Raw genomic sequence first — 17462 nt, 5'->3', positions numbered from 1 at the left:
TGTTGAGCTGGCAACTTTCAGAGAGAGAGAGAGAGCAGAGATTTTTATTTGGATAGCAGAAGCTTTGGAATGACTGAAAGAAATAGCCTAGGAGGAAAGAAGGATTCAAGTTTCAACGTGCCACACAGAAAATGGCTTGGGAAGATGGAAGATGAAGAAGATCTGATGTATAGCACACTGGGGAAGAAACAAAGAAGAAAATCTCCAGAAGATACCTGTGGTCAACTGCTTTGAAAGCAACTGATGGCAGAGAGAATGAGGTTGGAATTCAAGCTTTGACATTTTGTTCAGAAGCAGTACAGATGTAAGACGTAATATAGGCATCCACTCCTAATAGGCAACAAAGATGTATTGCTAGGACTTGCAAATGGTCTTTATTTTACCTAACTGAAACATGATAAAGGTAAAGCCCAATTCACTCTGTCACTCAGATCTCAGTGTAAAATCTACAAAGATTGCATTCATCAATCTGAAAGGAGAAAATAACACAAACGTTCCTCTAGCATTTCTGAATAATAATAGAAGAATCAAGTGCATTTGACTTTCAGGGTTATATATATATATAAACATACACATACGCATTACATATACATAGGTAATGCATTACACATAGATGCATTTACATAAATATTTCTCAAGTCTGAATCAGTCACATTTTATGTTCAGTTAATTCAAACATGTTTTGGAATTTGGCACTGCAACCAGATGATATTCATTAATATGAAGAAAAACAGTAAAACATAGGGCCAGCTAAAAATGTTTTTCACTCAGCATCAAAGGCAAGGATGAAAACGGTAGATTAGTGTAAAGCAGCTTAACAGCTTGATATACTGCAATATATATATTTCTCCTAGACTGGATTGTGATAAATTTTTCAAGACTGTGAATGAGGTAGGAAGAAGGCACAGAAGGAGCACAGCCAGTATGATGGGTCGCAAAAGGAATCCTTGTGGCACTGACTGAATACTGCAGCAAGACTGCCCTTCATTTTGGAACAGACACATCCTTCATTTTCTGCACTGCACAGCAATTAGACTGGTGATATTGACATGTGATGTGCGAAGAGATGAAGATTGGGGGAGGGGGGAACAGACTGCTAAATGCATTTCGTCTCAAATACCTTCAAATATCAAAACCATAATTATCTACTTTTAAATGAGACTTTCCAGCCTTTGTTTGGAGCCAATTAGGAGAAATAGGCACCTCTCAAAATGAGGCGGATTTTCCTCTTCTCTGACAATAAACAATTTGAGGCCAATTATTCTACAGGAGATTCTTAGGTTTGTGCAAATGAGTCTGGCATTTTTGTTAACCTTTCCTTTCACTTGTCTTTTTACAACCTTAGGGTGAGCCCTCAATTTTGGTGCAAAACTTCAACAGACACTGGGGGGAGAGGCAATGAAGGGAAAGCCAGACATCTTAACATTTAACCGGTAGCAACTGGACAAAAAAAAAAAAAAAAAAAAAAAGTAGCAAGTAACTTTCACCAGAGTTTTGATTATTATTTACTTCAGTATCCTTCATACACTGACTGCATTCACAAGTTACACAGTGATAGAGAAATTTCTTGCAGAAAAACACTGCTCATTCAAATATGGTAAGATCTCCACAGATCTACTCTGCTACAACTCTGTGCATGCAGACAGCCTTGTTTATCTTAGAAGTCATTTAATCATTTATTCCGCTTTAGATAAGCCAGAAATGAGCCCTCTGCATCTCAAAAGATTCCATGTTTGGCCACGAGGAGACTCCATGCTCCTGCATTCTTCTGAAATAGCAAGAGTACATTTCCTGCAATCTGGGCAAAGAGAATGGGCCCACGTAGAGTTTTCAAGTGCTTTTCTAACAGTGCTTTTTGTTTTTCCTTGCAAATTGTGACTATTAACAGAAGATTCTTAAAGACCTTGCAAAATGAAAACCCACGCCCTGTCTCCTCTGTTTTCAATTGAAATGGAATGAATTGTTCTAATTCTGGCACTGAAATTAAAACATCCTAAATTACAGCAATTTGTTTCTCTTTGTGAGTCATTATATACTCTGAGACTGCACATGACTCAGGCCATCAATAAGAATTCAATCCTGCAGGAGTCAACAGACCAAAGCTCTCAGCTAACTCTGCAGAGCAAACTGCATGCTCCCCAGCTCCAAACACAGCATGGTTCTCCAGTTATGTGATGGGGAAAAGGCACAGTTGCTACAAGAAAACATTTTCCACTACTAAGCCCTCCATGCTGATAGCTTGAATAGCTTCTGGTTGCCCAGGACATCTGCCAGACTGCAATCTGCTGCAGCGAGAAGGCAGCCCTAAGGGATAGTGTAATTCTTGGCACATCTGCCTCCTGGGAAATAGCACTGGGTCCCTGCTCCCCTTCCTCTGACTTGGGGCTGTGATTTGGGCCACTCCAGGCTGAGCTCCAGCTGTTCATTTATTTCACTCTTCTGCTGTGACTTTTAACCATTTCTTACACTTTTACACTTATCCACATCCTGGTGGGGAGGCAGTGAGAGGAATGAGGATGACAGAAATACATCCCTGTTGTGGCTACCTTGGGCACTCTGGGGCCGCTTGGGGTAAAATGTAAAGGTTTAAATGGGAGAGCAATGAAGAAAATCCTATCACTACTGCAGAGTGGTTTTTTTTAATGAGAAATACATTAGTATATTGAGAAGAAAATTACCTGTAAGATAATCAAGGCATTCTAACAATTTCTTCTCCCTGGTAAAATCAAGTGCGAAAGTATCAAAAGTATCGTTGAGATTAATTTCAGGAATTAGAACCTGGGAGGATGCAGTTGCCATGGAAACCCTGTAATGAAAAGAAAAGATCTTTTAGCACATCCAAAGACACAATAGCTTCTACAACAAAGTAGGATCTAATCATCACGATCACTATGAATTCTCCAAAAGCTTGACAAATATTTTACAAGTATTTTATTTATACTGGCTGTCAGGAGTTTCTCCTGCCACTTTTACTTTTGGAAGAAAAGTCTCCAGGAAACATCTCTTGGTACTTAGCTTTTGTCTAATGTGCAGTATTAGATAAGTTTTTAATGAAATGCAGACTGAGCAACAATATACTTATAACTGTTCCTGCCAGTCACCTCTGAACCAAAGTAGCACTAGCAAAATTTTTTATCTGTGTTCTAAGCAATTCTGACATATGCTGCATCTCTTCCAACCCCCTTTTTTCCTAGGCAGTTTCTTGCTACAGGCATTCCTTCACAGTGCTGTCTCAAGGGCTTGCTGCAGATCACCACACCTCCTCAGCTGTTTAGCACAGCAGATTGCTGTTAAATTCAAAAAGCACAGGGGAAGATAAAACCAATAGATGTCAGCACAGTTTATTTTGAAAAGCTTTTCTCTGCAAAGCATGTGTGCATACTTCCTTCAAACTAAAGAGTTTCCTTGCCTACCTCATTTCAGGAGCTACATCCACTTTTTGTTTGTCCACCAGCAAGAACGTTAAAAAAATGCACTTTCAGAAGAAAGCTGCCAACAGGATCTATTTTTTGGATCCTCCAACTTGCCATCCTAAAACATTTGTTACTGCATAGCTGGATACTGGAAACGCATACAGAAAACTCAGGAGAGAATTCTGCAAGGTTATTAAACTTTGTGTTACACAACAGAAAATTGTTTTGGTTTGGAAGTGAACACAAAACCACGAGCACAATATATGTCCCTTATCTGTCAGTCACAAGGTGTCAGGTCAAAATGTTTTGATCTCTTCAATTAACACTGTTGCAAATTGGAGCATTTCACCGTAGATGAGACTGAAGTAGTTCACCTGCAGTTGCAGTTGTGCTGTTGTGCTTTTAGATCTAGCAGAGAAACAAGACACATGCTTCTAGTAGGGCCATACATTTCTTGTAGGGCATACTCAGCCTGACTCACACCTCCAAAAAATCAGAAATAACCTTACTAAGAAACCAGCAAGCAGGTATGTAATGTGAAAAGTTTCTCTGAAGAAGACCTTATCATCAAGCTCTTTTGGGACAATAAAGAGAATGCACTGTGATTAAGCGTGTTAAAGTCAATTTTTGATGGTTCACCATTTCAAAGATCATTTTAGATTCAGAGAAATGAATGTTTTCTTGTACTTTCTGCTTGTTTCATCTGACACTGTACTTGGTTGGAGAGGGGTTTTCTAGGATAAATCCAGTTCACCCATTATAAATAACCCATTACATAAGTCACTGTAGTGTGTATGATGCCTTTGCTATACATAGTTACCTGTTGTGCTTACAAAAGAGAATATTATACTACTATTACTTTGAAATATATGAAGAAATGTAACGAGCATGGTTTCAGAAGACTGTTTCAGCTCCAGGAGTTCAGGACTCCGGTGAGAGTAGTCTGAGTGCAAATAAAACATTGCTCACCACATATGAGCTAGGAAACTTACTTGGGAAAAATAACTTTTTTTTTTTTTTTTTTTTAAACTCTTTTTCTATTTGTAATTTGTCTGCAAGCACCTGCTGGTTTTCCCTCCGTTCTTATTCATTGCTTTAATGATTTTTTGTTTTGCAAGACGTTAACAGCCATCTCATTACAGATAAACAATCTGTGATAGCCAAGAACTAGATTTGATTGGACACATATGTCAGCTGGTCTCATTTCTGTTCTCTAAGCATCACTCCTGTGACTCTTGTATAATCAATGGATATTAAGATGTTATAATCACAAGAGAGTTAGGCAAAATAGACTAGGACAATAAGGAGAATAAATGGAAGGCTTACCTACAGAAAGCACCAGAAGAAGGGAACACCAGAAGAGACCCTTCCCTGCTGGTAGCCAGCTCTCAAATAGGTCTAGGAGGGGTGCACCTTCTGTGCACCTTCCAGCAGCACAGGTGAATTGCCTTCACCTGTGCTCCTCTGGCTGACTCATGGCTCACCTCAGGTGATCAATCAGGGGTTCAGGCTGTGACTCAGCAGTTCCCATACAGACTCTATTTATGATGCAAGTGTTCATTTCAACAAGTTCAAAATGGAGCTTTTCTGAATGTCCTCTAGTAGTCTGTTAGAAAGTTTTGTATCACCCTACTGCTTATTCCATTGAATACTGAATAAAGGTCCTACTCTCTCCTTTGGCATTTTCCTCACAGCGCTCATGTATATTCTGCAGTAGTTTTTTTATCAGCTTCACCCGGGAAAAATCAGTAGCACAATACATCATAGTGATAGAATACAAAATAGGATCCAAGTCTGACAGATCAAATTGAATCCACTGTCTTGCCTTGCCCTTCTCAGCAAAGTTTCTGTTCTATGAACTTGTAATGGGAAACCCAGTGTTTCTGGTTTGTATGTAAATTGATTAAAACAGCTTTGGTGAAAATAGATATTCTAGGAATCTGCATACAGTGCTCTAGAGTAAGTTGACTGGCTTGAAAGCAAGGAATGTCATGATCTGGACCAGGTCAAAATTGGCTGGACATTGTGAAGGTACAATGTGAACTCAAGATATTATTTTTTAAAAAAGCAAAATTAAAAAGCTGAATGAATTAAGATGCTTCATATTGTTGTCTTAATCATTGTCACAGGTACATGCTCCTTCTTTTTGTTTCTTTTGCTAATGGCTAAACAGCGGATAATTCCAAGTGAATTTTATCAGAAATCACTGTTGACATTCAGTGGGAATGTTTTAGCCTTCGCAGCATTTGCCCTGAAACTAGACTGAATTTTTTGACAGGACAGGTTCCTGAAAACACTAATTCCCTTGTCTTCGATATATCTGAAAAAGAGCAAGGATGCTAGAAGTAGCAGAAATTCTCTGCACCTAGGAACCCAGAACAGTAGCCTCCATAACTTCCAGACATTCAAGCTGTTGAACCCTTTAATATTTGAGTGGGCTACCTGAGATGTACATCACATGTTCTCAAAGCTACACAGTTTCATAGAATCAGAAAATAATGTCCTGAATTGGAAAGGACCCATAAGGGTCATCAGGCCCAATTCCTAGTTTTGTTACCTTGCTCCTTGCTGTTTTGTAAGACCATGTCAAATTTCTCCTAAGGGAACACACATGCTCCCATATTTCTTTCTGAATCTATGAACTTTTCTAACTGTTCTAATACTTATTTCACTCCCTTTCTTGACTACTTCTCTTTTCAAAGGGATGTTTTGATTTAGCATTACAGCAAGGTCTTTCTTCGTCTGGTACAGCACAAAGTGGCGTTACTGGGGAACACAGCAACTCATCCTTCCTTCTTTGACCACATTATTACAGTGGTGGGACAAAGCAACACAGCCACCTAACTGCCTGAAATTGAGGTTCTCCTGTTTATTGAGAGGAACATATTTACCTTTCGGTGATGTTTTTAGCTGTTTGTAGGAAGCGAGCGTGATCATTCTCCTTCAGCGACTGCTCAGCCTGAGAGATGAGGGACGTCGAGCGCTCAATGCACTGTTTGCAGTTTGCAATCTGCTGAGCCAGTTTTCTCAACCTCACCACCTTGTGCGGAAACATAAGAAAGCAGTCACTTCTCTAAGGTCACAAATCACTATTACATTTGCACTTCTGAGGCAGAACTGACATGGAAAGGGGGACCCAAGACAAATGGCCTCCCTGACAAGAGCTTCTTTCACACACAGTTTGATGGTGACTGCCTTCCACTAGCCACAGAACATTTTAAATCAGGAGACAGGCACAGCCTTCATGCCTCAAAATTTTCCATGTGGAAAACAACAGAGGAGAGCCAAAACAAGCACAGCTGGCTTTCCTTCCAACAGAAGAAACGTCATTTCCTGGTACTTTCTGCTTATATGATAACTAAAGGGTATTTAGATAACCGTTTTCCTGAAGTGAAGAGATCAGTCTCAACGGCAGCTTACAGATGGCATACTTTTTTCCATATTACTGAGGTAAATTTCATAAAAAAATCATCCAAAAATAAAATTTGAGAAAAAAGGATCGTTAATTTCTACCAACAATACATCTGCCATTTTCATTACAAGCTCTTAGTCAAACAAGGTGGTTTTTGGGGGGGTATTTTTAACAGGACAAAAGCACAGTAGTACTGAAGAGATTATTATTATTACTGAAAACATATGTGCTGGAGATAAACACAGTAGATGTGACTGTAATCACTAGCTGAAAGGTTAGGGAGGGGCACAGTCAATTCCCCATTTAGAGACAATGTTGGCTAACAAAATTAATAGTTCCTGAAAGGTCTGGGAGTCCTTCCCGTTGCTATCACACCAGGATTGCTGCTACTTCATAGTTTGAACGGGAGTAAGGAAAAGGAAGGAAATGAAATAATCTGAAGTTTAGAAAGGCATTAGGACTCAGTTACCAGAAAAAAATGAGGAAACTAATAAGTATGTGCATTAGCAAAAAAAGTGCAAACTTATAATCATGACAGAGTTCTAAATCTTGGGAATTATGGCATAAACTTTGAAGCTGTTGAATGTAATTTCAGATATAATTGTGACAGGAGTTATGACTTTCTAAGCAGAGATGAATATCTTAGTGCTCCTACATGACAATTAAAATCTTCTGGAAAAAAACATCTTTTGGAAAACTTTCAAAAAGAAATCACTGTCTAAACAATTTGTGTTCTGTAACATTGGTGTTTCTTTTAAGGATAGAAGAAATAAAGATAAAAATGCAGGAAAAGCATACAGATTTTGAGATTGCCACTGATCTGATCAGGCTTTCTCCTCACAGTTCAAAGTGTTCAGGCACCCAATGCCTTGGAAACCCTTCCCTGAGTTTCCTCCAGTTTGTTCCAATGTCTTTCTGTGTTGGGACTCCAAACCTGGATACACTAACTAGATGGGGCTATTAAAGTGCTGAGCAAGGCAGAGAATCTCTTCCACTGATTTATGATTTACTGGTTGCACTTTGTTGATATGGCTGGTGTTGGTGGTTTTATTACTGTTGACTTATGTTTAGAGTGTTACACATCTAGATGTACAGTTACACTGAGGAAGACTCAATAATTGAAGTACTTTCACAATTACTTATCAGAATAAGGGAACAGTATTTAGATCTCAGCTTTTCATAAATACACTGAGAGGTGGAGATAGATATCGGGAATAGGAATGGTTCAACTGATTGTTCCAAGGATAAGAAAATACTTTTTCTAATTGTGCATTTAAGCAGAGATCACAATTTGGCTACACCAGTCTAACCAGAGAAAGGTACACTGCAGTAATTGGTCACCTCTTCATTTAGGTATTAATAAAAAAAAAAAAAAGAATGCATGAACTAATACAAACGTTACCTTGTGAACTTTTAGCATTTAGAAGACATGCCATGAGTTTCAAGGTCTACATATAAACAATTTTTTTGTTGTTTACTTGATTTTTCTTTAAAATTTAAAAAGACAACTGGTCATAAACATCTAAAGGAAGAGTGTCCCCTCCCTCTGTCCGTAGTGGCAGGAATGACCTCTGCACTAAAATTATCTTCTCTATTTAAGTGTTCTTCCTGCTAAGCGCTCAGTCAGGTTTTATAGGTTTTAGGTGATAAGTGAGATTAGCAAAGGAGCTGCACTCCATTGTAAGACTGGTATGTCTGAATGTGCAGCCCTGCAGTCTTAGCTAGAACTATATTTGAGTATTTCCATCATTGTAGCCTTCACTATCATTTCCAAGAAAAATCTGCCATTCTTTCCCTTCCAGAAAGACTACAGAGAGAAGTCACTGCTTGCTTTAAAAGAAGGTACCTGGAACTGAATTTCTGTGGTTTTTCAGATTTTCTGGCCATTAGAGAGCTCCCTGGACATGTAATCCTTAGCAAAGTTTCATGACTGTTAAGGTATTTACATAATTACTCAGAAAAGACTAGCCTGATTCTCACATTAAGAGCAGATTAAGAACTAATCTTAATTGTCCATCTAGCTTAGCATCTCGTTTAAATAGGCCAGTAGTGGAGGCACCGTCTAGGACCGTCTAGGAAATAACACATTCTCAGAGGACTGACTCAGCCAGCAGCAATTTGTGGCTCATGGATGTCCTGAGCCTGAAGTGGCATTGCAGCATTTAATTTTGCAGTTTTGTTATTGTTATTGCTGTTTTTGTTCTCTGACTTTTCTTCAGTTTGCTTTTCTTTCATGAGTTAGTCCATAAGACTCTTGACTCCATGAATCTTTCACCATCTACAGCATTCTGAGGAAACACATTCCAGACCTAAACTGGTCTTCCATTGGTACCACTTTTTGATTAAACAAAGTAGAACAAGGAATGGGGTTATATTCTGATATCAGCAATATTTCGACATCAGAATACATGTTCACAAGCAATCAATTTTTAAAAAGTAACTAATGTAGCATAAATCCAAAATAAGGGAAAGACTTCTACTTCATTGAATGCACAGCTGGTCTCAATACATAGGGGAACACAGTTGAAACAATAATTCAAAAGGCCATCATTTCCCTGTAGTAGGGAATTATATTTTGTTAACAGCATGGGGAAATTCAGGTTCTATCACACAATGTAGAGGACCCACAGTTTCAAACATGTTTAAGTCAGCCCTTGCCTACAGGCTTTTCATTTCAAGTTAATTGGAATAGCTTGACAGCTGAATGAACCATTTAACCTGCTCTTGACTTTGTTCCTTTCCTGAGTCTTTCCCACACAAGAAGAGTTTATATTTGACTTGGTTATTTTAGCAGTTAAAGAGTAAACACCATGTACCAAGCAAATAAGAATGTTAATTCGACTCTAATATGGTTCTGAGTTAACAGGTAGCTAGCTCAATGTGTTGAAACTTGAATATCAGAGATTCTATTGCTCAGTATGTTTGCCATGAATAATCATCATAACTCAGTAATTAGAAATGTGTAGCAAATACTGTGGCACTTTGTGAAAGTGAAAATTTTGGAGATAGGCTGTTAGGCATATAGCAGAGGGAAGGAAGCATTTTATTATTATTCACCGTCAGTCATATCATTTCAATGTTTATCCTTAAAAATTATAATTGTGTGTAGGAAGAGAAATACTAAATAAAGTGTTTAAGTCTGACATCCTAACCTTAGCCGATTTCTTTCCTCTTTACATAAAAAAATAATAGCCCAGGACTACAGAGGGAGACTTACAAATTTTTAAGTACCTGAAGTCAAAAAGCTGTAAGCATAAAGAAGTAATGTTGTTTCCGTGATATAAAGAAGAAAAGCTGTTACCTTTCCTTCCTTGATTTTGGTTCCAATTATTTGTCGTCTCTGTTGTATTATTTCAATAAGCTGGTCACATTCTTCCATCAGCTTGGTTTCTTGGCGAGATGCGTTCACCTACAAAGTAAACCATGTTGATCTTATTTCTAATTCAAGTGAGAAAAGCCTGTTCCTCTGATGACAGAGTGATGTCCTTTATGGCCGACAGTTGTTAGACATGAAAGCTCTTCAGGAGGTGGAAAACAAATCACAGACTGAAGAATTAAATAGGACTGCATGAATATTCATGCACGTAAGAGTACAAGTACTGGATGACACGTACCTCTAGTACAGTATCCCGCCTCCATTAGCTGCTAATGCCAGCATCTGCTAGCAACACGTCTTAAGAAAGCCAAGCATGTTTGGTGCTTCCCAAGAATACTGCCTCATACTCTAACCAATTTCAGCCCAGAATCATCTTGAACTAGAAACAATTTTTACATCATTATTAATCCCCATAAGCGTTATCTTCTGTGGATCTACTAGATTACTGGTTTATCCACTTGTAGGGCTTATTCTCCACACTGAAGAGTCTGAGATAATTCAGTTTTTCTTCACACAAAAGCCCTTTCATACTTTCAACCATTCTTGTTTCCTTCTCTGAAACTTTGCCAGGTCTACCATCTCCTTTCTGATAAGAGAAACAGAACTATACTATATGCTCAAAGTGCAAACTGTGGAGTTATACAGTGACAATGTATGTTCACTACTTTGGCTTCCTTGATTCCTAATGTTTGATTTGCTGAATTTAGCATTTGAAAACATAATAATTACTTTCAGTGTCCATGTAGTCTGTGAAAGATTCAAGAAACCAGAGATCCAAGTGACATTACTTAGTCATGTGTATGGAATGTCTTCTTTATCATTGCTAATTTGATGATAAATCAGAATATAATAACTGTGCTGATGCAGACATAATATGAGCTGCTGAAACTGCTGTTAGCACCAAAAAAAGCAACAAAGAATACTAGTTTTCTGTGGAAAATGTTGACTTTCTGTCAAAAAATAAGCAAACTTGAAATAGAAAAGTTTTGTTTTTCAGATGAAAATGCTTTGTTTCTGAATGAGACTGATTTCTTTTCAATGGAAAGTTAACATTTTGTATGACAAGCAAAATGTACCTCCCCACCAGCAGTAGTACGTATAGCTTAAATAAGCAGCTTAAGGAGAAATAAAAAAGGTGAAAAGTCCTAATCATATCTACAATGGAGAAAAAATAGAAGGAGTGATTTCAGAATTGAGCTTCCATACTCACTTAGCAATCAGGGTAAAGCAGCCCTCTGTCCTGGCCAGTTTCTCCTAGAACTACACTAATCACCTTTTCCATTGCACTAGTAGAGCTAGTGGTGAACCAGAACAGGGAACAGTTCCAGGTGAAAACTAACTCTATTTCCCCTCCTTGGTTATTTTTTTTCAGTCCAATCAACACTTTGATCTGTCTCAGCTTTCTTCTTTTTTCTTCCAACAATGTTTTTAAACATGCATTTACCTGTAAGCATATTACAGAGCTCATTAAGATTAAGCAAATGCCTACGTGTCTAAGTTTGGGCCAGGACCAATTTTATAAATACCTTCTAATATATAACACATTGTGTCCTCTGGGCAAAAAGGGGACTTGTTTACAAAGACCTGCTTTCATTAAGAATTTGGATTATCTTCCTCAAATCTTTATAAAGTTAAAATTTAGTTGCATATTTCATTGGTTTAAATATTAATTATGCTGTCAGGGTTAAAGAGAAAATAAATTCGTTTCTGGAAGGGAATAGATGGTACTGAAAATTCTGAAGAATGCTGTGCGTAGCACAGAAGTAGAAACTGAAGAAGTAGAAACCATGCAGTTTTAGGGTGCCTATTTATTTACTCACAACAGCAATGTCTTCCATCTGGCTTCCCGTTAGAGTCCATGAGTAGAGACAGACCATGGAACAGCTAACCCAAAGCCTCTGACAGTGCACACATCTCTCCACTGATGGCTTACGGAGAATCCAGAAATAATCAACCAAAATATCAGCCTCACTGAAGAGCCAAAATTGGGTTGTGTAAAAGTTGTCCTTCCAGCTCTACCACTTATCATCATCCCACCAGACCAGCTGCGTAACACCTGGTCAAGCACTGTACTTTGGTGTGAACTTGTGCAGAGCTGTTTTCAACAATGTGTCCAACACAAAATTCTCCCCTGCACCTATTTCACCCATTTTATTAGTGGACTGAAATTCCACCAACGTGGTGAATCTCAAATAGGCTCAGTTGAGGGGCAACGATCCCATTCACTACACACGGATACAACTCTTTTTACTTCAATAACAAGGTTTGTTCATGCTTGTGCTGACTTTGGCATTGAATTACTGTAACATTTCACGGGATTTTTGAGTAGCTTCCACTCAAAGTGTTACTTCTATCACAACTTATATCATGAGTGTGTTTTGTACGGTAGACCTCAGTAGTATTTGGGGTGACTTTCATGATAGAGAGAGTTCAGAAAGGTTAAGTCAGCAGTGTTTCATTAATGCCCAGATGGTTTAAAAAATAAAGTACTAATTAAATTTTAAATTAAGAAACTCTAGACTAAGAAAAATGAAATGCTTGGAAGAAAACTTTGAATTTCTTACACACTGTCTGCAGACTTCTCTTTTTCCTTTGAAATCTGGAAAGTGTACTCATTTGTAAACTTCATTTGAAGACATTTCCAATGTTATAGTTTGCATGAGCTTATTAAAACTGGAAGGAATATTTCCAAAACTATTTTATATGTCTGAGCCTTACATGAAAAAAGAAAACAACACTTAATTTGGGGGCTTTTCTCAAGCTGAAATACTCCTTAATCAAATTTTCAGCCTAGAAGGCCTCTGAATCAGTAATAACTTCATAGTTGAGCACATGCCTAATTTTAAGTGCAGCGTATTACCAATGGCCCTAAAGGGACTACTTGTGAGATTAACACTGAATATTATTTACTTGTGTATTTCTGAGGAGTCATATGTCAGACCAAAGAGCCAGAGGCATGGAACAGGGCTCTGCTGTACAGGTGCTACAGAAATACCAGAATAAGACTTTGCCTTCTGCTTGAGTCCTTTGATGAACAGCAACCTTGACAATAACTTCCAGCTGGGACTGGCCAAGGAATGCAAGTTCTGTCTGATGAAAACATTTGAGGTTTTATGTTTTATATTTTTCCACATTAAAAACAAGCCCTCTTTCCAAAGAGTTCATTAAAAAAAGGACTCAGTCTCATCTGAAAAGTCCAGAGGCTGTGTCACTGACTTGGGTTGTGGGAGGCTCTGAATCATGCAGAGAACAGAAATTAATTCTGTGTATCCTCCATCCAGGATGAGTACCAGTTCTTAAATATAGGATTTTCATTGTCCAAGAGTTTATGCTAGACTTGGAGACAACTTTCTGTTGAAAATGTCATTGATATCAACGCATATCTTAGTTAGTTAGTTAGATATCTTGGTTTTGGCATTAGAACACTCCTTAGAAATCCATAACTATCGTAAACCTAAAGTATCTTTTTCTGTTGGTACCATTTTAAAAAACTTCTCTTCCATACCACAAAACTTTTAAAAAACAGACTCAGAGACCTTGTTAGGATTTAGTGAAGTTATGACATTTTCCATAACAAAATAAACAAGAAAGGACTTAGTTTAGTCCTTTTGCTTTCATGGCTAATTTATTTCTACTTCCCAAACATCTTAATATTTCAAACAGCTAAAAAAAAAAAACAGTCAGAGATCTTTCCAGGTTTTCCAGACAGATGGATACGGTCTAATGGCCTAAGCCTTAAGCAGTGGGTGTTAAACAATAGAGAAATAGGGTTTCCTCGCTTCTCTGACAGGGAGCTGGAAACCACAAGCCCTCCTGACCCAAAGGGGAAAGCAGGCCAGCTGCTCCCAGATCCACAAGCTGAGAACTGCATTGGAAAGCATTCTACTCTATGTTGAGGCTTCCCAGGCTTTCATCTTCAGAGACCTGAGTTAAATTGCAGCTTAGGTCATATGAAAATGAAAATGGTGGTTTCAAAGTCCCTAGCAGATGTTTGGGAAATCACAAAAACTGTAACGCTGCTAGTGGTTGAAGGTTACAGGAAAGCTTCTACGGTTAATTCAAAGGCAAACAGAGTGCCATAGGACTAAATTCATGCTATGAAAGCTAATATACCAGAATCAAAAGATATTTCAGTATCTCAGCAGACATTTTTTCCACAGGAGCAAAACTCCCCCTCTGGAATTCCTTATGGGTGAGGCAATTTTATCTGCAAGTGCAAATGCTTAAGTCTGTTGGCAAATAATCCCAAAATGACAAACAAAATAAGAGACTCTAAGAGGTTGCCTGCTTTTTTAAGACTGACTGGGATAAATTAATCAAAACCAGAGTAATTTTTATTCACTGGTCCTCCATTAGTTGTGCAAACTGAAGTAAAGTAGGTTGTAGAAAAATCTCTGGAAAGTGAGGTATGTGTTTAGGTTTTAGCTTTCCTAAAATGGTCTGCATTCCTCGAAATGCCATAGGCATGGCCATCCAGGTAAGCAAAGAATATCAGCTTTTCTTTGTGAGTGTGAGTTGATGGTTACATAATTACTATGTATGCATAAACAAAAATAAGAGGAAAAAAACCAAATTGCATTAATTCTGCTAAACAGCCAATACTTTATTGCCGTATATTTCTTTCTTTTTACATTTTAAGCCTGAATTCCTAGCCAGGAATTCTTTCCTTTCATATCCCCATTTGATAACACAGGTTGTTTCATTTACTTTTGTAGAGCAAAAACAACTCTTAGACTAAAGCTTTTTCAGATTTTATCAAGTCTAAGAGTAAAACTGATTTTATCTACTGTGACAAACAGTGCCTTTGGAAATATGTGATATTAATCAGCTTGCCATCTGAAGGGATCAACTACAACTGCTGTAGACTAAATTGGTGCAAGAGAAAGGAATGGCCATCTCCCATTTCAAGGTGCCAGAGGCTTTGTTTTTGTTTGCATTCTAAGTTTATCTCTAACCTGGGTCTAGAGGCAGTCTCAGAGTAGGTTAAACAAAGGTCAGCACAAAAGTACAGCAACTGATTCTGGCTACCTAGGAATTTGCTGAATGAAGAACTAATTAGGCAAGGAAAGCTACAGATAGCACTTCAAGTCGCACTGATAAGGATATCTTTCCCAATCTTGACTAAAAGTAAACCTTTTTAGAAGTCTGAAATACTCACATTACTCATTCAAACAGTAAAGTTTTTGGTTTGTTCTTTTTTTTTTTTTCCTTGCTGTGCTTTGAAGCAGATGGTTGAGAAAAACTAACCAGCAAGGATCCTAGCAGTCCTCCAGTGACATTTACAATCCAATCAGAGGAGCAAAGCAAAACAGAACAACGACAACACAGAAGTTTCATGGAAAGCAAACAAATTGTTTTTCATAAGATTTCCATTAAAAACATTAAACATCTTAAATTCAAATTGTCTGGAAAATTCTAATAAAGAACCTCTCCAGATAAAGTGAGGCTGACAGATGACAGACTAGGCCTGCTTCAAGGAACCAAACACTGTTTTTTATGAAACACAAATGCAGCATGATGCTGAATCTATAGTTAGCCTTTTTCAGCATAGGAAAGCACATTGGAGGGAAGATATTTACTGAGAGAAAAAATGCAGTTCCACAGCTAGGTTAAACTGCTCTGGGATCATACTGCCAAAAAGAAAAGTCTTTCCTCACTTTCCTTCAATGTGCAGAAGGTGGTGCAGCCACTTGGGGAAATGGCTGGGCTGAGCTCACCTGTCTGACTTGGACACTGCACTGGGACATGGGAAGCATGTAGAGCAGCACAGCACAGCAGAAGGGGGGCAATTCTGGCACAGTGATGTTTAGGACTGATTAAGTTTTAGTGAAACCAGCCCTGAGGAGGGATGTGTTTTTTCAAGACACACTAAGATGGTTAAATTAATCCTTTAAGTCATTATTTTTTGCCCTTTCTGTTGATCGATTCTTTGAACCTAAATAATAAAAATATTTTTTTGAATTGAACAGTATTTACTTACTTACTGTTCTGATTTTGTTTTTCCTGCTGACACCATGCCTTTTTGTCATGTTGAGCAAAACATTCCTCTTGGCTTATTCAGGGTAGAAAAACAAAACCAAGTAAGCAATTGCTGAAGTTCAAAGAATGCTGAAGATGAACCCCTGTATCCAGCAGTTCAGTACTTAAAATCTGGGGTCTCTGGCCCAGTATTTAGCATATTTGCTAGAGGAACAATGCCTTTGATCTTCTTGCTGCTCTTGTTATTGTTCAGCAGCTTCTGTTAGGATAGATAATGGAGAAACCTAGGAGTGCTTTGTTCCCATAAAGGTAAATGTCTCAAAGACAGAGCTCCAAAAAGTAAGGGCATTTTGACTGCCCAGTTATGCTCTCAGAGGTAGGCACAAAGTATTACCTGCTGTATTACTTGATCAGTGATTAACAGTGACTGAAATTTACTTTCTAATTCTAAGGACAAGTTTTTGCAGGGATGTCAGTCTGACATAGATGCAAACACATACTCATGTATGGGTGTGAGGCAGAGGAAGAGATGGAGGGAATGGTAACTGGTCTTTTTACCAGACAGTGACAAGAATTCCTACTGGTTTATATTTAGTCCATGCAACCCATATTGTAATCATGACTTTAAAAGTTACAAAACAGTTGTAGGTGCAATAACATACTCTAGTATATGCCTAATCTGTACGTTAACAGTATGCATAAGTGCTGCAATTCTAGACACATATATGTGACCAATTATACATTCAATTAGTCATTTGTGAAAGCAATTAAATGTTTCCTTAGGCAAATAATATTTGACTACTAGGCTAGGGCATGCTGGGCATGAATTGAGGACATCCTTGAATGAGTATTAATTCTGAAGTATCCATATACTTAGTATGTTCTGTTAGTTTTATTTCTAAAATTTCTCTACTATTATGTAAAATTAGGACTCACTGAAGCTTCCTTGAAGCTACTTTGAATGAAATAAAGTTTTATGAGAGTGGAACTAAAGGTAGAAGTGAAGTACTTGTAAATAAAAAGTAGATCATGCCACATATTCCATCTAAACCATCTTAACAGATAAAATATCTCCCTCTCATTAGATACTGTCAGAGGAAAAAAATGCTATAAACCTTCCTGAGGGTTTTAGGCACATCAAATTTGCTAATTAATCTCTCATTGAGAAAAATAGCTCCCAGTTTCCTTCAAGTCCTTCTCCTGCCTACTTTAAAAAAAAAAAAAAAAAGCTATTTCTAGGACTTAAAGAGACTATAGCTGCTGAACAAATATCTTGTATCTT

The 17462-nt window shown here is 37.9% G+C and overlaps 1 protein-coding gene across 7 annotated transcripts in view; it reads right to left on the bottom strand.

Moving 5' to 3' along the window:
• MID1 (midline 1) overlaps window positions 1–17462 on the bottom strand; it is a 248068-nt gene that overhangs the window by 29733 nt on the left and 200873 nt on the right. For all 7 annotated transcript variants that reach the window (XM_048951145.1, XM_048951186.1, XM_048951170.1 and 4 more), the window contains 3 exons: window positions 10127–10234; window positions 6305–6453; window positions 2679–2806 (listed from right to left, as the gene is read on the bottom strand). In XM_048951145.1, coding sequence (XP_048807102.1) covers window positions 2679–2806; window positions 6305–6453; window positions 10127–10234 — 385 coding nt within the window. The remainder of the gene's footprint in view (window positions 1–2678; window positions 2807–6304; window positions 6454–10126; window positions 10235–17462) is intronic.

Source organism: Lagopus muta, chromosome 1, assembly GCF_023343835.1.
Source record: "Lagopus muta isolate bLagMut1 chromosome 1, bLagMut1 primary, whole genome shotgun sequence".
NCBI classification, from domain to species: Eukaryota; Metazoa; Chordata; class Aves; order Galliformes; family Phasianidae; genus Lagopus; species Lagopus muta.
The sequence above is the reverse complement of the archived record's forward strand: the minus strand, read 5'-3'. Positions and strand labels throughout refer to the sequence as shown.